This window comes from Pectinophora gossypiella, chromosome 9 (assembly GCF_024362695.1).
Source record: "Pectinophora gossypiella chromosome 9, ilPecGoss1.1, whole genome shotgun sequence".
Classification (NCBI taxonomy): domain Eukaryota; kingdom Metazoa; phylum Arthropoda; class Insecta; order Lepidoptera; family Gelechiidae; genus Pectinophora; species Pectinophora gossypiella.
The window spans coordinates 15,358,875-15,382,376 of NC_065412.1; the positions used below are offsets into that span (position 1 = coordinate 15,358,875).

A 23,502-nucleotide genomic window follows, 5' to 3' on the forward strand; every position below is an offset into this window, starting at 1 on the left:
AACCGCCAGGCCTATTCTCAAAAAAATAAAAAAAAAATTAAAAAAACTTTAAAAAAATCATTAATTTTCTGACAGGAAATTCCTCTTGATATCAACTCAGAATCATGGTCTGAATCATCTCTCTCAGAATTCGTTACGGTGTCACTAACACCCGTGCCTACTTGTATGTAAGTACTTGTACGGGATGTAACTGACATCGTAACGAATAGTGAGAGGGATGCTCAGCTCATTATTCTGAGTTAATATTCAGTGGAATTTTCCGGCGCAAAAGTATAGATCTGAAAATAACTAAAAAAATCATGAATTTTGAGACGAAAAATTCCACTTGATATCAACTCAGAATCATAGTCTGCATACGTATGTGTTACGATACACCCTGTATATTATTATTAGATCTTCTTATTCTATTTAAGCACCACTAAAGTTGTTTCCTCTTCAATAGATTAATAATAAAAAGATAAGTTGGTATTAAAAACCTTTTATCTGTATAACGATGGTCCAGCGACTGAGCGAGAAGCTTAAGATCCGGAAGTTCTGGATTCGATTCCCGGTGGGGGCATCATTCGTGTAAGTTGACATCTTACAGTTCGAAAGACAGGCGAGGTTATTATAAGATCAATACTTAGTTGTACCGCATTTTTTACGGGATCCCAAGATTTATCTTGGCTTCGCGTAGTTTAAGAACCTCTATTCATTTGGTCTTTATAATGTAAGCACTTAACCTGGACCGTGTGGGACTGTAACCTGGAACCTAACAGACGGCAGCAGTAACTGTCAGTACTATTCAGAGGTGGAGGACAGGAGTCCTAGTATGGCTTTGTAATAGACTCTCAGAACAATAACTAAAGCATAGAAGGAAGGCTAAAATAGCAACAGAACTCTATAATTCTGCTCTACTTTATCTTACGGAACCGGCGTAATGTTAGACAAAGACGCATATACAAAAATTGTTTCGTAATTTCGTAGGTTGTCACAAGTTTTTCATTGCCTAGTGTTGGGTTTCACTTTAGTAATATGTCGATAAAATTAAATTTACTTACAATTAATGTCGATAATTTTTTTTTACAAGATTTCTTTTTGTAGGATGCAATTATCTTCTTCTTGATGAAAGGAGACTCTGTCTCTGATAGGTAAGTATCTAACCATTTTTGGATTATATTGTCTGGTTTATATTAGTTTGGAGCTGCAGCTCACATTCAGGAAGGAAAGAAAATAGCCAACTGTTATCGTTTCATCGGTAAGTATTTTGTAATATTCGAATTTATTTATGATGTCATCCGCCGTGCACTGGTGTCGATCGACGTGCCGTGCAAATTGGAACCGCCGCCGCCGGGTCTAAGCCGCACAGACGGTAAGAGGCCCGATGGGGTCACGCCATAGACATAGAAAAGAGTATGGACTGGAAATACCTACAGAAAAAACGTGCCACTCTGTAAACATAAAATGGCGGTCTTTACTAGGGCTACAAGCTGTTTCAATACTAGGATTACCATACTCGTACCTACTAGATATAGCATTATACTTAAAAAAATACGGCATACAAGTATTCATAAGAGAACAGAAAGGGAAAGTAAAAGGTAGGTAGGTGGTGTACTGTATCTTTCGTGTAAAACTTGTAAGTATTGTATGTTGTGTGCAATAAAGTATATTTGTATTTGTAAAGGAAGGTTTAGTCAAGATTTATCTAAGTCGCTTACACAAATCTATAACATTCATTACATTCTTTATTGGGCGCAGTTCGTATCAACCTGGAGTGTTGGAGTAGGAGTAAATAAGAACAGGAGGTAAAATGAAATATAAATTAGATCGTAAATCTGTTCATTTTCATTAGCAAGTATTTATTTCACACGTTATTAATTATGTACATTATATTTACAATAAATACAAATTTATTAATTTCTAAACAGTGTCAATTTGCTTAGAAACTGTCTTTGTGACACCCTGTCACATTGTTTTTTTTTTTTTTCATTAAGTCGTTTGATCTTGAGGCGGGACTTGTTCAGCTTTTCTTTTAAATTTTTCATCTCGTCTTCTTGAACTGACTGAAATAAAGTTTAATAATAATGTTAAAATAGTATATGTACAAAATAATCTATAAAAATAAAAGTAAAATATATCTGATTTAAGTGCATTGTGCAGCTGGTTGAATTATACACTCTATGTATGTATATCATGTTAAAAATATAAAAAAAGAAAATTATTTGATATACCTTTTCATGTAAATCCAGTCGACACTTTTGGATTTAATATCTGAAATCAAAGATAATAATAATTTACTTATATAAAACGTGTACAACTCATAATTGTTTAGACATAAAACAACTACAGACTTAGTATATACTAAGTTTATTAAGTACATAATAATATGTAGTTGAATGATAGATAGTATAAACGTGTTGTGATAACATGATACAAATATCTTATCTATCTATCCAGCAGTGAGATGATGCAGGCTAGGCTGAAATTTAAATTTAAACACCATTTCATCTGTCTGATCTATAATGTTCAATGTAGGAATAGCATCGTCTCGAAGACGCCTCCACTTTGAATTAGGAACACACATAAATGAATCCGCAGTAAAATGTTTCGAGCAAATACGGCTGTACTTATTTGGAATCCAATTTCGTCTATTAATGCGAATTATCCATTCTTTCTCTTTGTTATCGTCTACAGGAAATCTAAAAATTAAAAGTATCGATAATTTTAGTACATCACTATGGACAATCAACATAACCTCAAATCAATTCCGTATTCATCGATGAAACGTATAATATAATGGATATCTCAAATATTTTATGCTACAAATCTATTCAGCAAAACATATTACTTTCCTAAAATTGTTCAGCAGTTCACATTTCACTAGAAAATTACAAAAAACTTACCGATGAAACGACAGAAGTTGTTGGCTATTTTCTTTTCTTCCTGAATGTGAGCTGCAGCCCCATACCACACAAGACATAATGTCACACAGTCGAGACACTCAATTATTTGATATAAATAAAAGTTTCTTTCCATTTATTTGGAAAAATATTGTTAAATTATCACTTAAAACAATCTGAACACAAGACACTCGTAAACACAGTTGACGCGACCGTGTCAAATAGTTCGGTAAATATAAGTAAAATCTTCTTATGTATGTTACTATGTATTTGGCCGAGTTAAAATGAGTCCAATAGGTCCAAATGACATTTCATGTTGTGACAACCTCGGAAAAAATGAAGCAAAGAGCGAATCATTTGTCCTTTTCTCACTCATAGTTTGTGTCGTAAGCTAGAAGAGAGCCGGTTTATAGTTTCTGAATTCTTATTTTAGCCTTCCTTCTATGCTTTAGTTATTGTTCTGAGAATAGACTACTCTGGGCGCCATCCCACTCGCGTCAGACAGAGTACTGCGGGGCGGAAGGCAAGAGGGAAACCACTGCCCTATTTTTCCCTAAAAAGTAGCATGGAAAATGCTGCACCGACAAGAGCGTGGCTCTTAAATTGATGATGAATGAAGCACGTAAAAAGCACGTACCCTAGTTCATGTGTCTTCATTATTGTATTCTTTCTGATTACAAAAAAAAACTTTCATTTCAATAGATTTAAAGAATTTTCCAAGGGATATTGTATAGATCGGCCAAAGGTTTACTAATCGCGAAATACATCTTCCCATTAGTTGTGAAACAAGTTATAGTGAAGTAAATAACAATGAAGAAGTTTGGAGTGCCACTGAAGTAGGGTTCGTCTATTCCATTGTCTCCGGAAATAAGATAAAACTTTAAGTTAATCGTCTTTGTGCAAAAGCTTTCATGTCGCAATATTACTAAGAATAAGTAGGTACAACTTGGCTCGACCATATAGACGGCGATACGGCTCACCAGCACGTTGGACTAACAGAAATCTCGGTGAGGTGTGGGTACTTAGTTTAACTTGCGATAGATGTACTCTCTCTGACTACCCATTTAGAACTTATGTATAAGTACCTACCAAGTACATACCTATTTGTTTCATTTGACCTCAGGTCTTTCTAAGTTTATTTATTTATTTCAAATTCGGACACAAACAGCGTTAATAACGATTTGTAAAATCCAAATTCAAAACCATGAACAAAACAGTTAGTACTTGTTAAAAATAGACTTATCAAACAGAACAAAAATAAAATGAAATAAAACTAAAATAAAAAAACAAAGGTCCAAAACTCCAAATAGTTTGTACATTAGTTTTTAATTCGTACGACGATTATGTATTCTGCAAACATGAGTGGTATAGGTGTAAGTACCAGAATCTCATGGAAAATGGGGAAATAAAATTTGTATAGTAAGCAACACTCGGGTAATTGGATGAAAACGTCTTGATACTTTTTATTTTTTACCTATTGACGGACAATATACTTATTAGAACATACCATAGGAAAATCAATATATTTTTTACTTTTTTTATGCCATCAGATTCTGGTAGACCTACGTATACCACTCCCACTTTACAATATTTTTGCTTACAACCGCTATGCAAGTCTGAGCGCTGCTGTATAGGTAACTAGGTACCTACTTTAGACAACAAAAATATATCTTTATGAAAAATCCATTCTGTCACTGACAGATTGACAATTAGACGTTTTACTGACACCTTGCTTACATAGTATTAATTTTGAGCATTTACGGCTTTATTTATTTTAGATTAGTTGTATTTTTTTAAAACAATTAAAAATGGAACCGGACGCGGGTATGTCCACAAAAGACGTTCGATTATCCGTGGGTACCATCCAATCTATGGGCAGAAGGTCACTCACCGGGCAGGTTTGAATATCCATTTAAATACAAATAAGTAGGTACATTCCACGCCTGCTTAGAGGTAAAGGTACACATATTGCTAGGCATGTTCCCCGCACGCCGTACGCTAGCACATGCTCGTGGCACATCCTCGTAGCACATGTCTGACCGCGAATACTAATGACCACGAATGTGTGTAGGTACCTACACACATTGCGTAGCGTGTTGTGAATGGCGTGCGGGCACATGATTCGCACTTTCGCTGCCTGTATTGGTTTCCAGGCGATTATTGCCAAGGTTTTCTGTCTTCTAGTCATCATAAACCTTGTAACCTTTGAAGAAGAAGTATTAAAAAAGTTAAGAAGAAAATTATACAAGTCCACAGTCAAGGAACATGAAAAATGCTTGCTTTATTGTCATTTATTCTGTACCCACTTGAAAACCCTGTCGCACTATCATAATATATTTGACATTTAGTGAAATTTACCTACAGCTGAATTTACCAAGAAAGTTAATTTGACACGGTACCAAAGTATGTACATATTAATGTTCGTGACCTTACCTACTAGTCAATTTGACCAACGAAGTTTTCTGAACCGACTCTGGTCTGGTCTCTTGCCGTTACTTCTAGGCAATAATGATTAATGGTTCTGCCTTGGATACAAAATTATATTTATCTGTTTCAGATCAAATCGCTCAGTCGAGTTGCAGTCAGAAGGAAGTCATTTGGCTTTAGTTCTGTACCAGGAATCAAACCTGTGGATAGAACTTCTCAGGTAATCTCAAACTCGAAACAAAGTTTCTGTCATTGTATTGGTTGATTGACACACAGACAAATATGATCACGAGTATATCCCAAATGGGGTAGCCAGAAGTACATCCATCGCATGATGAATTTAAATGATAACCCACACCACACCGAGTTTTCTGTTAGACTAAAGTTTGCTTGTTTGGTTGCTTTATTTAAATGTTTTCGTAGTTATATTGCAATCCATACTATCCACATTAATATTATAAATGCGAAAGTAACTCTGCGACTGTCTGTCTGTTACTTATTCACGCATAAACCGCTGAGATTCGGTATGTCGATAGTTTGAGTTCCAGAAAAGAACAGGATAGTTTTTATCTCCGAAAGCATCCCTTAAGGGGATGAAATGGGATGGGAAAGAACGTGTCGCGCGCGATAGGTAAAGTCCACGCACACGGGCGGAGTTGCGGACGGAAAGCTAGTATGTGTTAGCTATATTTCCGCGGAAAGCTAATAAAGTATGTTTAAATAGATTTCCCCCGCGACATGTTTATTCCACTAAATAACATAAAAACTATCTTATGTTCCTTCCCAAGGTCTAATCTGTCTGTGTATTCAATTTCATCAAAATTGGTTTAATACGATCTACTCTGAACCGGTGTATGAAGCGATTGATGAATGTGGAGGAAGCAAGAGAAGTGTGTCAGGATCGAAGCAAATGGAATTCTATAGTCTCTGCTTACCCCGGTGGGAAATAGGCGTGAGTTTATGTATGTATGGTTTACTAGTTGTTGCGGGAAATCGGGGGTGCATGAAAGGAGCCTCCCCGAGCGGCGCATTGAAGTTTTCTCGCGCCCGGCGCACCCTGGTAACAGTCTGCGGACGGTTTAGTCGGTAACGCAGACTGGCCGATCCTTTCATCACGATGGCGACATCGACTCGCAAAGAAGAAGAAGCGGGAAATCGTAATAGGCAGACAGTTACTTCCGCATTTATTATATTATCCATCCACATATCCATTTATCATACGGTGCAGCATACCTACCAATCTAAGGATTTTTCTTCTTTAACCTTGCAAAGCCGAGGTTTCCAGACACAATAGTAAAACAATGGAGTTTGGATTTTAAAGAGACTGTCGGCGTTACTACCTTAATCCCAAGCTTGGCTGCATGTTGTTCCAGTCAAGTAGTTAATGCCATATGCGGCAAATGTACAATAAGTTACATCAAAAAAGCTGCAAGTTGTCTTCATTTACCTACTTGTGGCTCTTTTTATGAACCGTAGATCGGAGTGGATTTCAAGCGACCACCACTGACGTACCTGCCCACCTACCAGCTCGAACCCAGGACGCCGTTTAACGTCTATGAAGTCACCAAAGAAGTGAACAAAGTAATTGACAGCCTTTTTACGGGACACAAATACGATGCTCGTGTAAGTCTTCTAGCATAAACCGGTATTCTGGAGATGTTAACTCCAACCTTCCTGGATTCCTCAGTGGAGACGATCTAACTTAGCTCGAAATTGATATTCTTAGACGGCGGCTCAACCTTATCTCGACCTTTACTCAAGAGAGGATCAGGGTCAGACATTACATGACATTAACTGGGCACAAATCCTGACCACGTGATACGATATGATCCAAAAGTCGATTTCAGTGGTTTAGAGCACAAGTCAGGATTCGAACCCGTGACTCTACGATTTAAGCCACGCTTTCTCCGAACAGGACTATCACGGATTTCCTATTTTTTTTTATAAAAGTATAAATACTTCCATCTCCTCAGCGTTATCCTGTTTTCACAGGGTTCGCTTACCTTACCTGAATATTTTATAAGTCCAGATTTTTGAAGCGACTGCTAAACAAGATTAAAGAGTAATGATGATGATTAGAGTCCTGTAAATAGAAGCAGGCAGGTAAGCATCGTAACGAAAACTTTGAAGGATGAATCAGATCTCAATTATAAGTTGATATCCAGTGCAATTTTCCGTCGCAAAAATATGGAACTGAAAATAATTAAAACACAAAAATTTTGATGAATTTTTCCGACTGGAAATTCTTGTTAGCAACTCCGAATCATGGTCTGGATCATCCCCGTCAGTAATCATTACGATGCCATTAACACCCTGTGTAGATAGTATGGTCACGAGCATCAATATGCATAAATTTTGGTGCCGTCACATGAATTTGTTTGATGAATTGCACTGTAAGTCTCACTAAATGTCAATTATGTTAGTGCGATAGAGTCCTAAAGTGGTTACATCACCTGATATTACTCATAACTGTACCTGAATCATTAATTTTGTTCGCAGATGTCACCACCACTGGCACTGAACATATCAGCGGAACTGATGCATGCAATCAAAGCAATGTCCTACACGCGCTACAGGATTATCACAGTAGTAACTATAGGACAGAAGCGTTCTCAAAGCTACAACAACGCTATTGGTTTCATTTGGGATACGGAGAGAGACCGCTACGTCGACACCCATAGGGAAGAAACGACGTGCTTTTGTCAGGCCACTGTATTTGCCGTCTACCTTGACTAGAAGTGTCAAACATCCCGAGAGTTGGAAACATCAGGGGCACGTGGTACTTTTCTACGCCATCCACCTCTCCTAAAAGCATCAGCATTCCGGTCCTTTTCGTATCTGATAAGTTATAAAAGTACACCGTTGGTTGGATCCACAGAGATCCTATTACCAGAGATGCCGCGGCAGCCTTGTATAAAAGATCACATTATACAGAATGTAATTGACACCGTACCAAATACTGAGGGAGAAGATTCGTCCATTTAATCCATCTGGCCCGATGCATCACGGTCGTGGTCTCGGGGAGTTACAGAGTTAAACTCAAGTTTCCGTCCTGACAGATTTGAGTCCTGTCCTGTGATTGGCTGAAAATTTCCTAATTGGCTAAATTCCCGTCTTAGTTAGGACCTACGTCCTAAAAGACCCCCATACAAAAATTGAGACCCGTGATGAGTCAGTCAGTGAGTGACCTTTCGCTTTTATTTTATAGACTAGATTTTGCGTGGTTCGCTCGCTGCTAAAGCAGCTCGCGTGTCCTGTGTGTTCGAAACTGTCCCACCTACCTCTTCGTATGGCGGCCATCTTGTTTTTCCGCCATTTTGTTTTTTTTTTTCACTGGCGATAGAATTTAACCAAGATTTAAATAGGTGTCGTGAAAACAAAAAGTAAGGTAGAATGTCTCCCTGATGATAAACTGGTGTTAGGTACACTTAAAGTGCGTCAATTGCTATTTGTGTCACACGTATGCAACTCATACTTGAAAGAGAAAACGAGTTCCAGTTTGCATAATCCGATGTTTGTTAAATAATTTTACGTTTCATATTTAATTTAATTTTATAATCATAGTTTATTTTGTAATAATTCGTTAAATATAATTCTAAATCGTCAATTTTCATTCCAAGTTCGATAGTTCAATCTAGAATTATTTAGATATGTTTATTTTTTAGATTACTATAGTGATTTGTGTTATAATTTTGTAGTTAATTTAATATACTTTATATTTTAGGTCAATTCTTACCTGTTTCATTCTTCTTAGTCTTGTCTTAATTCATACATCAACTTAGAGTAACGTGGTGAGTATGCTCCATACACCCCTAGTTGATTGCAGGGAGGCCTTTGGATAGCAGTGGGACGTATACATATACGTCTGGTTTATTTTTTATTTGTAAGGTGGTATAAGCATACCACTCAATCAAATAATTAATAACAATTCAGTAATTGAATTCAATTATCATACAATTCGACTGAACTTTGCTTGGCTGTAAAATACTTAAACCCACGTTCATCCCTGGTTTATTTTTTATTTATAAGGTGGATAGGCTATTATATGATAGGTAAGTATGTATTTTTTTTAAGAACGCTTCTTGCATTGAACCCATTTTAAATATCCGACTCAAGAACAAATCAACAAAAAATAGAATAGTACAGTTCGAGTGCCAGAGCGATTTGGCGGAGAAATGTAGTATAAAAAATAATGTTGGCTGGTTGGCCGTTAAGCCGAACGAAACAAGTGTGCCAACTAGATATGCAACCTCCATTCGCCTTCACAATATCCCTATAAAACACAATTTATAACCCCAAGACCTCATACTGTTTGGAAAAACGCATAAGAATTTGGTGCACGTCAAAAACTAACGTTTTTTTTTTTATTTAAATATAATACCGAATACTGAGGGGGATGATTCAGCTCAGGATTCTGAATTACAAATCAGCATAAAATAATAACTCATCTAATGTACCTCGTCTCTACCTAATTCTACTTATAACTTTTGACGTGACGTGACTTATTGTAGATTTGGCGCAGATGGCATTAACTACTTGGCCGGGCAAACGGGTAGCGCTGAGGGCTCTCATTCGGTACAAACTTTTGAGACAACAGGCCTGAGGGTGTCTAGTTGGGCGCGAACCTCGGCTCAGGGCGTCGTCTGAGAGGCAAAATATTTTAAAGAATTAATCGACACTAGTGGGTCAATAGCGATAAGCGCTGAATGAGGGAAATCGTCGACCACGCCGGCGGGTATCGAGGTTCTGAAGTGTTGGTTACTACTTATCACGGAAGTAATTCTTCCCCTCTGAATTCAGAGCGGTTGCAATAGAAACCACTACCTGACAACAGGTCAAAATGAAAGTGCCAAATCGTTGTGTCTGGAAAATGAATAGTAGTAAAGTTACATAACATCGATTGCCGATTGCTATAACCAATTAATAACTAAACATGTGTTACTCAGTGTAGCAAAGGTATGAAGTTTCCATTAAGTAAATAAAACTCGTGGTACGCGGACAAGTTACATATTTATTCGAAAAGAAAATTTCCAAATAACGTTAACATATAGTCTAGTCATATCGTGATGCAAACACACTGACCAAAAATATATTTCCATTTTATGCTATAAGAAACATGTCGAAACATAACTCGTACCATGCGAGAATTTAATAGAATTATGCTATAAGAAACATAACTCGAAATATAACTCGTACCTTGCGAGAATTTAATAGAAAAAGATCAGGAATTTTTCTTATTTTTTACAAGCGACTTCAACAACGAAGAACAACGTGGACAAGGCCCAGCCTAGAACAAGCACAACAATGCAGCCAGTGAAATGCACAAGCTTCAATGGTTCTACACCTCTATTCGCCGCTTGACGAAACAGATTCCTAATATAGGCCACATATTGGGCATATAGGCGTTCACTGAACCCGCCTTCAGTAGCTACCGTCAGACACTTGTTTACAGGACCAGTGAAATGAGAGTTCCTCTTAAAATATATCACCGTAGGACTGTTCACGATCTTCTGAGGAATTATCTGCACCTTTCTCGACCCGTTGTACTTCAGCAGATTGGCTATCAACGTCTCCTTATTGACGGCCATCACAAAGTCAGTGCTGCCTGACGACATCTTGTCTATCATCTGACTAACCTCATAGTGGTCTATTTGCGTCCAGTTTTTATAAATGGTAGGATCTTCTGTATAATAATCTTTCAGTGTTACCAGGCCCCCAAATGGATATCGCTTCTCTAAAACGACCGAGAAATTATCTAATGAATCTTCATAGGCTCTCAATTTTAAGGAGTTTACCAAGGTACCTTGGTACACGCATCTTATAACACTACAGTAGTATATCCAGCTGTAGACCAGTATACGGAAGGCAGTTCGCTTTGGCAGCTTTATTACCGGCATGCCCAAAAACACTATCCAAGAATAAAGAAGTATATTCAAACCATGAGGTTTGATTTGAAGAAATCCAATAACACTTTTCCAAATCTTTGTTTTTGTAAAAATGTTCATGAGGACGATGCCAATAAACATAAATAGCAAGATAATTCGTAAGTAAACTGGGAACGGATATAGAAGCTTTTCCCATGAAGGTTTGAGAGGTGGCATTGGCGCGGCCCATACCATGTCCATGGTATTGTACGTGAATGAGATTTGGAAATTTCCATATTTACCAACCGTTAAAGGGGTTGAGCACATGGAGCAGTGAGCTCTGCCGTTGAAGACGTCTCCTAAGGAACCGGTCCAGTTTTTATCCACGAAGTGTCCCCAGTCGGCGCCATCCGGTGGAGTACGTATAACCAGTGTCGCATTCAGTAACGCTGCGACCAATCTGAGGACGTCTCCATCTCCTCCACTGGGTACTAGCCCTGATGTTCCATTTGTTATGTACATGTAGGGAGGCTGCTCAATGGTTGAAACGATAAAATCGCATTTGTAAAGATTTCTGAATTTCTCCGGGAATAGGAACTTGTAACAATCTTCGTCTGAGCAATTGTACACTATGTCTAGCTTTACCGGATCACTGTTCCAGCAGTTATGCGGTTTAATAGGGTACATGGTGTAAGCTTCTGGCTCATTATCTCTCAGCTTTAAGTATACAAAATTTGCGATGTAAAGGGTCGACAGCGTCTTGAAAAGCGATTGTTCTTCGCATTGCTGAGAATTTTTCGATTCGCAAACAATTACATATCTTGCCGTGTTGTCATAATTGTATTCAATGAGCCATTCCATTTTATCTGATAATTCAGCTGACTCGTGGCCAAATACCACAAATTGTGGCACCTGTGTACGTGGTGTGGTCAAATGAACTTGAACAGGTATAAACTTACCTTTCTTTAGAATCATGGCAGTAGATGAATCGCTTAGAAACGCTTGTAATGCAATCAAATGTATAATGTTGAAGACGACTAACGTGTCGAAGCGCCATTCGAAATTATAATAAGCGATCTTAGCAGCCATGAGGCCTAGCTTTGTAAAAGGTAGATCTTCGCTTGGTGACAATTCTGTCGCATTAAACCCCATTTTGTGTTTCCGATTCCAGGTTCAATATGATACCAATTCCGTTGCGATCACCTTTTCTAAGCTACGATCACTACGATGCATTTGCCGTAATGGTTCCGAGATAGTAATCTAATCTTTACTACACTATTATCATCACTGCATTTAAAATGAACTTTAAATTATAATTTTATAGTCACAGATTGCTTTTTTAAAATAATGATGATAGGTAACGTAACTTGAAATCTTACTTCAATATGTGTTATTATTATGCGGGTGGTAGGTAATCAACATTGTGATAAAAAAGAAGATAGTATGGTATCCACCTAAATTGTTGAGTTATTGGCAGGAATACTAACAAATAATTTCTTTACGTATAATAGATACATTAGTAAAATTAGCATCACGTCCTTAACGCTGGTCTAACAGAAAGCCCGGTTAGGTGTGGATACTTAGTTCGTCTTGCGATGAATGTACCTCTGACTACCCCAATTGGGATATCGTCGTAAGCTTATGTTATTTTAAAACTGTTTAATGGAATGAAATGTGAATCATCTATCGGTGTTTGTTTTTACTAAACAATATTTCAAAAAGAAATGTCAGAAAGGACAGTATCCAACCACAGAAGAGTAAAGCGTAACATCCAGTGTAATGATTCATGGTTATTGGTTCCTGGTTGTTCACACGTTTAGGTCTTTTCTTGTTAACTTGTACGTAGATCCTGTATAATTTATCAGGTATACCAGCCTCTACCAGCCGCCACAACACCCGGTTCACAGAACGAGCGAGAGGTGAAAACTTCTTGAAAAATATCACTGTAGGACTCACGACAATTTTCTGGTCAAGTACGTGGAACGCTCCCCCGTAGGTCTGTATGAAGAAATCAGCCGCATCCAAATTAACTGACAATCCAAAATTCTCGCCTCGCGATACCCTTATCTTGGTATCATTGACCTCCTTAGTGGTCAAACCTATGAAATTGTCGTACACCGCCGGATAGTCGTTGAAGTAGTCTTGCAACGCCAAGCCACCACCAATTTTGTAGTTCGCATTCATCAATTCTTCCACAGTTTCATAATTTGATGCAAATTTTTTGCTTTTCAAAGAATTCATCAAAGATGCTTGATACACCGTTCTGATGAAAAACGAGTACCAAATCCACAAGAATACCATGTACAAGAGAAAAGGCTTTTTTGGCAGCCTGCTCATGGGTAAACCCATGAATATCACCCAGGTGTAAAATATCATGCTGTTTCTTGGAGAAATTCCAATTGTTTTATTGAGTTCGTGAAATATATCGCTCTTGATAAGAAATGCTGTGACTATGACAATTAGGTAAGTAACACAAACGGCTGCGTGAGTGTCCGGTTTAAATGGATGCACTAGTTTTAGCGAAGAGCCTTCTAACTTCGTGGGGCTAGTGATCCAGCCAATTTTTGCAAAATTGTAAGAGAAAGAAAGCTGGAAGTCAGTATATCTTTGGGAGGTTATAGCTGCTGATGTCATTGATATATTAGCGAGGTCGTAGTATATGTCGCCGAGGGAACCTTGCCACTGACCGTCCTCATTCAATGTTCCCCAGCCATCCCCGTAATATGGCTTCATCACTTCCAAGGTAGCGTTCATAGCTTTGGCTATAATAACCAGCAGGTCTCCATCCGAACCCTTTACCCCTCCATTCTCTAATAGATACATGTATGGCCGCTGCTGAAAGGTTGACGCTATAAGAGGACAACCAAATAAATCATAGAACTTAGCAGGAAATAGGTCGCAAGCGTCATCGTCATCACCTAAATTCAGACAAGTTTCCAAATCTTCAATTTTGACGGGTGCACTCATAGCGCAGTTATCTGCGCTGTAGAAGTATGTATAACCAGACACTATTCCATCAAATTGTTTAAGAAACACGACGTTCGTGATTTTATGGTACCAGAAACTAGCTACGGCTTCAGTCTCGTTGCATTTTTCGGCCGACTGACAAATTACAACGTATTTGCCAGTGTTATCAAATTGGTATCCTCGTATCCAGTCCAACATTTTAGTTATGTCTGCTATGTCCTTTCCAAACAGAATATACTGTCGTGTGACTTCAGGATGGTACCGTGGCCTGCGCAACCCTTTGGTGATAATGAAGCTCTTGTCATACAGCTGCCAGAAATCTCCAACGACATTTAAAATCGTCGAATTAAATAGCACCAAAGTCAAGTATCGCCATTCGAAGTTGTTAATTGCTATCCTAGCGGCAGTTTCGGCGAGGTTCGCGGTGATTGTGATGTTACTTTTGGGAATAAATAAACTGGGGGAATCCAACTCGGTAAGAGACATGACTTTCGCGATGAAAGATTTATGTCCTTGTGTCCGAGCTGTGGAGAAATATAAGCTTTATGGCTTACGTACCTATTTATTACCGATAAATTCCAGCTTTGGTGCTAATGGAAATATAACGATCAGTCAGTTCCATTGTATTTAATATTCAAATTACTGCGCGTCGATTCACTGTTAGATTTATCGGCTTTGATATCTTAACTGTGTTCAAAACGTGTCATAAACATAAATATGACGAAGCTGTATTATTATAAAGCTTTTATAGGATGCTTGACATTATCATTTGCATAAATAAACGGTGATAACCCTGTTTGGAGAACGCATATATGACTTATTATATGGTAATGCCACGGGTACGGATCCTGGCTCGAATTCTAAACCACTGGATTCGTTTGGATTTTGGATTCATGTTTTGATCATAGTTAATTAATATCACGTGGTTTTGGCAATGCCAATAAGCTCGCCCCCTATTACATGGCACTTAAACGCAGCTGGTGAGGAGTGGGCGTATACTACACACCTACCTCATAATATACAGGGTGGCCCAGAAGTTCAGGTTCAAAATGAAAAATTAGAAAGAGGGGCTCATTAGCTACCAGAAACACCCCCATGTTGACTTCCGATAACTTTTTTTTTATCTTTGATTTGACTTTGATTTATATTTGATTGAGCGGTACACATACTTAGGCATAGTTGTGAAGTAAAATAAAATAATTATTAAGAAAGGGATAGCGACAAAATGATTATTTCTGAAGTAAGGTGGAAAATCTAGAAAAAGGTACAAAATGGGTCATATCTCCTAAACCGTAAATAATTGCTGAACATACATGGGGGTGTTTCTGGTAGCTAATGAGCCCCTCTTTCTAATTTTTCATTTTGAACCTGAACTTCTGGGCCACCCTGTATAATAGTACCTTCTTACCCATACTCAGGATATCTCAGGACTAGGGTCATCTATGTCCGATACCTTTTGGGATAGTAAATTAATATATACATTGTGGTGTCACTTTAAGATGTAAGTATAATAGGTAAGTAGCTACTTACTATTATACCTATATGCCTATGTGACGGGACATACTCGTAGATGACACTGACTGATGACACAACTAATGATAATATGATCTAAACATCTATGAGTATCTATCGAAGCTCCACAATAAGAAGGTAGGCTTTACAGTATCAGGTAGAATTACGAAGCGAAATAAGTTCGTGATTGACATTTATTTTTTCCACACAACATTTCGCATAAGAACAATAGGATGGAAATTGTCCAACCGCTGATGAGCAAAGCGTAACAGCCAGTGTAATGGTCCGTAGTCATCGGTGCATTGCTACTGTCGACACGTTTAGGAGTTTTCTCTAGAGCTTGTACGTAGATCCTGTATAATTTATCAGGGAATCCAGCCTCTACCAGCCGCCTCAACACCCGGTTCACAGAACCGGCGAGTGGTGAGAACTTCTTGAAAAATATCGCTGTAGGACTCACGACAATTCTCTGCCCAAGCACATGCAACGCTCCTCCATGGTTCTTAATAAAAGACTGCACTGATCCCAAATTTACTGCAACCGCAAAGTTTTCGCCTCGTGATATTCTTATTGTCGTTTTCCTGAGTTCGCTAGCGTTCATGCCTATAAAACTGTTATACACAGCTGGATAGTTGATGTAATAGTCCCGCAAGGCGAAACCACCTCCCACTTTGTAGTTTGCTTTCAACAATTCTTCTACCGTCTCCACATTTGACGCATATTTATCACTCTTCAAAGAATCTACCAGAGAGGCCTGATACATTGTTCTGATCATAAACGTGTACAGAATCCAGAGGAAAACCATGTGCAAAAGAAAAGGTTTCTTCGGCAGCTTGTCCCTTGGTAAACCCATGAATATCATCCATGAATGTAATATCATTTTGTTACCGGAAGTAATCCCCAACATTCTATTCAGTTTGTTGAATATTTTGCTTTTGATTACAAATGCTGAAACGATAACAATCAGGTAACTAATACCTACGGTTATATGAGTTGTCGGGTGAAATGGGTGCAACAGTTTTAACGAAGAAGGTTCCAGGCGGGTGGGGCTGGTGATCCAGCCGATAGTCACAAAGCTGTAGATGAAGGACAATTGGAAACCTGAGAATCTGTTTTTGGTTAAAGCTGCTGACGTCATAGATATATTGGCAAGATCGTAGTAGATGTCAGCGAGAGATCCAAGCCAGCGTCCGTCCGTGTCCAACGATCCCCATCCATCCCCACGATGCGGTGTCATCATTTTCAAGCTAGCGTTCATGGCCTGGGCTATAATAAACAGCAAATCCCCATCAGCACCTTTCGGTCCTTCCTTGGCTAACATATTCATGTACGGCGGCTGCTGGAAGGTTGACGCTATAAGAGAACATCCGAACAGATCGTAAAACTTCTCAGGAAACAGGTTGCAAGCGTCATCGACTTCACTAAAATCCAGACATTTTTCTAAAGCTTCAATTTTGACGGGTGCACTCATAGCGCAATTGTCTGCGCTGTAGAAGTATGTATAACCAGACACTATTCCATCTGATTGTTTGAGGAGAACGACGTTGGTGATTTTATGGTACCAGAAAGTGGATACGGCTTCAGTTTCGTCACATTTTTCTTCCGACTGACAAATCACAACATATTTGCCAGTGTTATCAAATTGGTATCCTCGCATCCAGTTCAGCATGCGAGTGATGTCTGATGTGTCCTTTCCAAAGACAATGTATTGTCGTGTGACTTCAGCATTATAGTGTGGTTCATGCATCCCTTTGCTGATAATAAAACTCTTGTCATACAGTTGCCAGAAATCTCCGACCACATTCAAGATTGTCGAATTAAAAAACACTAAAGTTATGTATCGCCATTCGAAGTAGTTTGTTGCTATTCTAGCGGCGGTTTCTGCTAATTTCTCGGTGACAGAGGTATTATTAGCTTCCGACAGAAACAATCTGGAGTTGAACTCCGTGAGTGACATGACTTTCGCGATGGATAAATGGAATAATAATGTGGGAAATATGAACTTTAGAGGCATTTCTGTTAAATTGCGGTCGCGTTGCAACAAATGGAAAGATAACAATCGGCAGTGGACGCGCGGCACGCGGATTCATGTTTTTTTTATCGCGTACCTATATTTCGTGATGAACGCGTGGTAAACTCGCATTTGTACAAGCGACATATAATTATAAATCTATTACGGATGGCTGTTACGATATATTACTTATACTCAAATTAAAAGACGTAAACTTAATAACAGTAAAAGGAATCCCTCTAAAATTATGAATTTTAGGTTCTTTTTTCATGGAACTTTGTCCAATAAACTCCTACAAAGACAAAGTACCAAGTATCACATTTACAAATGAAACAAAACTGAATAAAACAAAATATAAAAAGTGTCAGGGCGCAAGGTAAAGTAAAACTACTCGCATAGCTGAAAAAAATTATATTTTATGAGAAATTATAATTTACAATATTTCATACAGGCATCCATCTTCAGTCGGAACTTAAGCTAAAATTCTCACAATCTCACGCGAAGGTAAAGCAACGTTAGACTATAATATAGTTTTAGCAATATTTTGTGTAGTCGCCCAATCGTAAAACAAATAGGTAAGAAACACGCATTTCAGTCCATTCGTAAGGAAGATACGAATCCGTGATGCCTTGCGCTTGCGACGCGACGTGCGCGGCCGAGCGATGCGACCGACTACCCCCCATGTTACTTTGTTCAGCCTAGTACGAAATATTTAAACATTACCAATTTACGATGTTGAAAATCATGCCTATACCTACGTTGTCGTGTTTGTTTGCCTAAATTGTTTGTATGGTTCAATTCGATTGAAAATAAATACATAATACTTAAATAAAAATCCTACTTACCTCCGTATTTTTTTAAAGTAATTCGTATTTTCTTTTGAATTTTGATGATGCATTTGGTCGAGTTTAGTTCTAATCGAAAATTATGACAATTGTAAATGGTATAATTTAATACATATTCTAGAATTAAATCACCATACTTACTAACTATAAAAATCTGTGCCAATTTTTTTTACCTAATAGAGAAGTTGTAAAAAGACACAATTTAATAAAAATAAACAATTATAATTTTATTTTGTGCTTCGTTTGTTTTGGGGACTAAATTAGATATTTTATAAAAAGTTTGTGTGATGGGCGTGTCACATTACAAAGGTAATTAGTTTGTTAATGTTAGGTTGCAGTAGATAACACGGCAGTGGCTTCGTGATACGTTATAGGCGTGGATATTGTGGAAATTAATAGCGAAAGTTGTCAAGAGACAATTATGGATGTTTGATTGACGTTTGGGCACGTTACTGACATGTCAAGTCACGCAAAGTTAGCAATGTTACTTTGTAATTAGTATGTTTTGTTTTATAAAGACTATTAGTAAAAAATCTGGGCCGATAAGAAATAATGAGCTCGAAATGGAAAGTACTTACCTATAGTATAAAATATTTTAAGGGCACAGCTAAACCATGGACAATAAATGGGTTTAAAATAATACGACTAATTCTGAATTTAGTCTGGAGATGTGCTTGACTGTAAATCCATGTTTAGTTGAATTTAAAGGCTAATATGACGCATTAAAATACCTATTTATTATTATTAAGTCAAAAAAGAAGTGACATCTTTTTAATGAAGCTAAACAAAAATCTATGAAGATCTTACTCAATGGCACATTTTTGGTATGTGATACTATACAAGAGAGAAGTAAAGTTAAGTGGAAGACAAGTAGCGAGTTCAAACGAGGCTTCACTCGCCAGTTTGAAAAATGTATCATATCAGTCAATATGTGATTTGTGAAATGTATTTACTGTGATATAAAATTAGAATCAATTTTGACAATAGTTTCCATTGATTGCGCAGCTTTAAATGGAGATCATGGGAGTAATTAATGTTTCCAAGTGATTCTGATAAGGGTGTTTCTTCTTTCATATACAGTATATTTATATATTATATTTTTTTTAATAATTAAAGATAATGCGATTTCAAGTCTGTACTAATAGTTTCAATTAGTTTGGGATTGTTGATTACACACAGACAAAACGTAACTGTAATTTGTGGAATATTTTTTGAATAAATCATATGTTTCAAACTATCGACAACCCTACGTGACATCACACGTCAGTAACGGTGTGTTTGTATGTGTGTGTGTGTGTTTGTATATGTGTGTGTGTTCGCGCCGCCCGCACCGCGCAGCGTCGTGCCAAATAATTCCAATATTTCTGTACAACTGCACAAACTAAACACAGCTCTATATACAGGGCATACAGAGATTGAACTTCAGTGGGTAAGGTAACATCAATAAGAAATTTCAATATTGTGCGCTAAGTTTCAATTTCACATCATCTTGAGCATTACAGACAGCTGTATATTAATTAAAGCATACAGTTTTGCTATTGACACTGTCCTGTGCTTCGCCGGTCCAATGCACATGCAACCGCTCAACTAGAAAACGAGGACCCAACAACAAATAAGTTAATAAGTTATATGTATATCATCAAAATAGAAACTTTGTTTCTTACTATACATAAAATAACTAAACCATAAATCATAACACGAAGCAACACACTAAATTAAGCATAGCATAATAAAATACTCTATATGGAAAACAATTATAAAATTATGTATATTTGTGCTTCACGTTACAATAAAAAATTGCCAATAGCAAAACTTGGCACTGTCAGCTCAAATCACTCAGCACATTTAGACCCAAATGTACAATATATTACATTCATGTGGTAAAAGCTTTCGTGCAAAAAACATCGGTATCGGTTTTTACAATTCACTTCTCGCGTATCCCTCTGGTTTCTAGTAAAAAAAGTTTATATCAAATGCATCAAAAATGTCCTTAAATAACTAACGTAGTAACTTCCTATACTTGACATACGGCTAGCTGAATGGAATCATACACGGATAACATTAGGAAGAAATCAATTACACCAGACCACTGCGTACACAAAGCCTACAGTTAACATAAAACATTTTGCGTGAAGTCAATTCGTTTAGAAAAACACCATCTTTAAATATAAACAGCTTAAATAATAACATATATTCAAGTAACAAAATTCCAATGTACAAAAGTAACGTAATATTTAAATACAATAAATTTATAAATCTCCCAAGCTAACAGAACAAACGGTAATGATATATTATGTGTGGTGCGGCTCGGCGGCTCCGCCCGAGCGGGCGAGGCCGCCTCGCTCGAACACGTTACTCCATTGGACTAGTTTGTTCAAATCCATCCGTCTGGACATAAATGTATACTAATGTAGAAAGATATTATGGCAACAAACTTTACAAAAATCCTAAAACAATGACTAAAAGCAGCTCATGGTAAGGCCAAGACTCACCATAACTTTTAAAATGCACGATTTAATTTCACCGATACAGACACATACATAAATTGTAAATAACTTCATCATAAAAAAACATGTCAAAAAACCTGACGCGTCGTGAAGCGGCCGTGTGGGCCGAGAACTTAGTGCGCGCGCGGGCAGTGCCGGGGCACGTGCCGTCACGTGCCGCCACGCAGCGGCACGCGGGCCACGCAGCGCCACGTAGCGGCACGCGGGCTACGCAGCGGCACGCGAGCCACGCACGGGCTGCGCTCGCGTCTCCCGCGCGCCGACACCCAACTGATACTAGTTTTTGGGTTAAATGACTTACAATCTATCCTTAATTTCTCATTAAACATTTTAGGGTGAATAAGTTCGTCCATTCGACGTCAGTTCGTGAATTTACACATTCTGTCGTGAAGTGATGATGTTTAATTAATGTGTTATACACAATCACAGATTTGTGTCGGAGACCCGAGGTGGTCGTTTACACGAGGTTGTATTCCTTCAGGTTAGATTGTAGGATTGTATCTTTGACTGCGGCGAACACGAACCGGATGTTTTCAGTGTCTGCAAACAGTTATACACAATGTCAGACCGATTATGCTTTTTACGACTAATTTTATATACATATAAGTATTTTAGTTCACAATCTTCCTTTCTTACTTAATACACACTTACCAATTTTACAACAGTGGCTTTTTAGAATTAAAAATAACTGCACTTTAAAAGATCTTTTATAACTGTTACTTCAAAACATTTTTTATAGTTTTTATTAAAGCAAATATCACACGTTCACACGTTTTAATTTTATTTTCATGCAATATATATTTAATTTTGAATATAACCAACTGAACATCAAAGCTGTCATAGTTAGTGACATCGTAACGAAAACTTTGAGGAATGATTCAGACCATGATTCTGAGTTGACATCGAGTGTAGGTAATTTTCCGTCGCAAAAGTACAAATACAAAATCATCCCCCTCAGTATTCGTTACGGTGTTACTAACACCCATACATACGCGTATGGGTACCTGTACGTACTTGTACGGGGTGTAAGTGATATCGTAACGAATGCTAAGGGGGATGATTCAGCTCATTATTTTAAGTTAATATCAAGTTGAATTTTCCATGGCAAAACTGAAAATGACTGAAAATAATTTGAAAAACAAAACAGATCACGAATGTTGCAACGGAAAATTTCACTTGATAATAACTCAGAATCATGGTCTGAATCATCCCCCTGAGTATTCGTTAGGATGCCACTAACACCCTCTATGTATTAAATAATTGAAGTATTATGGGCCAGAGGCGCGTACGTACTTATGTCGATAATGGTGCCTCTGACAAACGCAACATCATTTTAATTCAGTTTGACAGTTCCTCCCTTATTCTAAGTAAAGGACGGCTCTATTAAAAAAAAAACAAATTAAGTTTAGTTCGCCAGAATCAGCACTATTAACTTAATTTTAATTTAGTTTGACAGTACTAAAATTAGCTCTATCTCTTTCTTTCACTTAACATAAGAGAAGGACGGGACTGTTTTAGTGTCTGACGCTAATCAGATTTTGTATATTCCTACTTTTTCTTGGGAAGTTTCGACATTTAACGTAGCATGTTTAGAATGACAACAAGACAGAGATATTGAACATCAATGTGGTTATACCAATACAGACGCAATGCTCTTCTCACAACAAAAAAGCGTGCCACTTTATAGAAATGATGACGTAGCTTTGAAACGATAAATATATCTAAATGAACATACATTTATCTCCTTTACTCCTACTACACTTATTTGAAATTGACATTCTGTTTGATAAGGACAACAATCGTTTGCCAGAGACAAACCAGGTGATGCCTGCATTATAAAAGAAATATCTGGAAAATTAATGATTTTTTAATGTTATTACATTTTGAAATATTGGTTTGACACTATATGAACATAATAATTACGCAGTAAGAGAGGTGTGTTTTCTCGCATACGCACGGGTTTTCGTAAGAAACATTTTTATACAACTACACATAAACACATAAAAAAACATTTTAATTTTATTAATAATTTATATTTACAATTAAACCCGTTATCAACAGAAAGAAATTACAGATAACACTACGGATAGACAGGCAACAACTCCCAGTAACTAACTGAAACTAACATAGTCTTTAATGGCAACACTGCTGTTAAAATGGAGTCGGTTTTAGTTGTATTCTGGATAATCTTAACATTTGCTTGTGAAACGAGACCATTTGACTTGTGAGCTGTGTAAGACCGCGATGTGCGTGCTTTTAATAGCTAATTTCGCCATTTTGTGTTGACTCATTGACACATCTGCTGTCAATTTTTTCAAATTGGCATTGAGGACTTAGGAGCCCGCCTGACTTATAATTAGTAGTATTACTTTTTGCCGCACGTTGCGAATTTAATGTTACTATAGCAACATTATATCAATGTAGTATATCCCCAAGTGTGAAAGAGACGAGAGATATGTCACTCTATTCATGCTACGTTAAATAGGGTAT

At 37.5% G+C, this 23,502-nt stretch overlaps 4 protein-coding genes, 1 long non-coding RNA gene and 1 pseudogene across 7 annotated transcripts in view; 1 reads left to right on the forward strand and 5 right to left on the reverse strand.

The window, feature by feature from the left end:
- Positions 1–1,837: 1,837 nt before the first annotated feature.
- LOC126369758 (uncharacterized) lies at positions 1,838–3,168 on the reverse strand. Its single transcript, XR_007566771.1, has 3 exons — positions 2,883–3,168; positions 2,211–2,250; positions 1,838–2,042 (listed from the first exon to the last, which is right to left on the reverse strand). It is a non-coding gene; the product is annotated as an uncharacterized LOC126369758 (long non-coding RNA).
- A 1,519-nt stretch (positions 3,169–4,687) lies between these two features.
- LOC126369838 (dynein light chain Tctex-type protein 2B-like) lies at positions 4,688–8,042 on the forward strand. The gene is made up of 4 exons (XM_050014403.1): positions 4,688–4,777; positions 5,437–5,526; positions 6,783–6,929; positions 7,806–8,042. The coding sequence occupies exons 1-4, from the start codon at positions 4,688–4,690 to the stop codon at positions 8,040–8,042; spliced, it is 564 nt and encodes a 187-aa protein (XP_049870360.1).
- Positions 8,043–10,513: 2,471 nt separating this feature from the next.
- LOC126369839 (uncharacterized) lies at positions 10,514–12,596 on the reverse strand (annotated as a pseudogene).
- A 257-nt stretch (positions 12,597–12,853) lies between these two features.
- LOC126369840 (uncharacterized) lies at positions 12,854–14,623 on the reverse strand. The gene has a single exon (XM_050014404.1). The coding sequence runs from the start codon at positions 14,621–14,623 to the stop codon at positions 12,854–12,856; it is 1,770 nt and encodes a 589-aa protein (XP_049870361.1).
- A 248-nt stretch (positions 14,624–14,871) lies between these two features.
- On the reverse strand, positions 14,872–17,606 carry LOC126369842 (uncharacterized). Its single transcript, XM_050014405.1, has 2 exons — positions 15,899–17,606; positions 14,872–14,930 (listed from the first exon to the last, which is right to left on the reverse strand). The coding sequence occupies exons 1-2, from the start codon at positions 17,604–17,606 to the stop codon at positions 14,872–14,874; spliced, it is 1,767 nt and encodes a 588-aa protein (XP_049870362.1).
- A 450-nt stretch (positions 17,607–18,056) lies between these two features.
- The window catches only part of LOC126369685 (guanine nucleotide-binding protein G(q) subunit alpha), a 28,610-nt gene continuing 23,164 nt past the window's right edge, over positions 18,057–23,502 (reverse strand). For all 3 annotated transcript variants that reach the window (XM_050014246.1, XM_050014248.1, XM_050014247.1), the window contains one exon: positions 18,057–21,552. In XM_050014246.1, the coding sequence (XP_049870203.1) occupies positions 21,470–21,552 (83 nt within the window). In that variant the 3' untranslated portion in view covers positions 18,057–21,469. The remainder of the gene's footprint in view (positions 21,553–23,502) is intronic.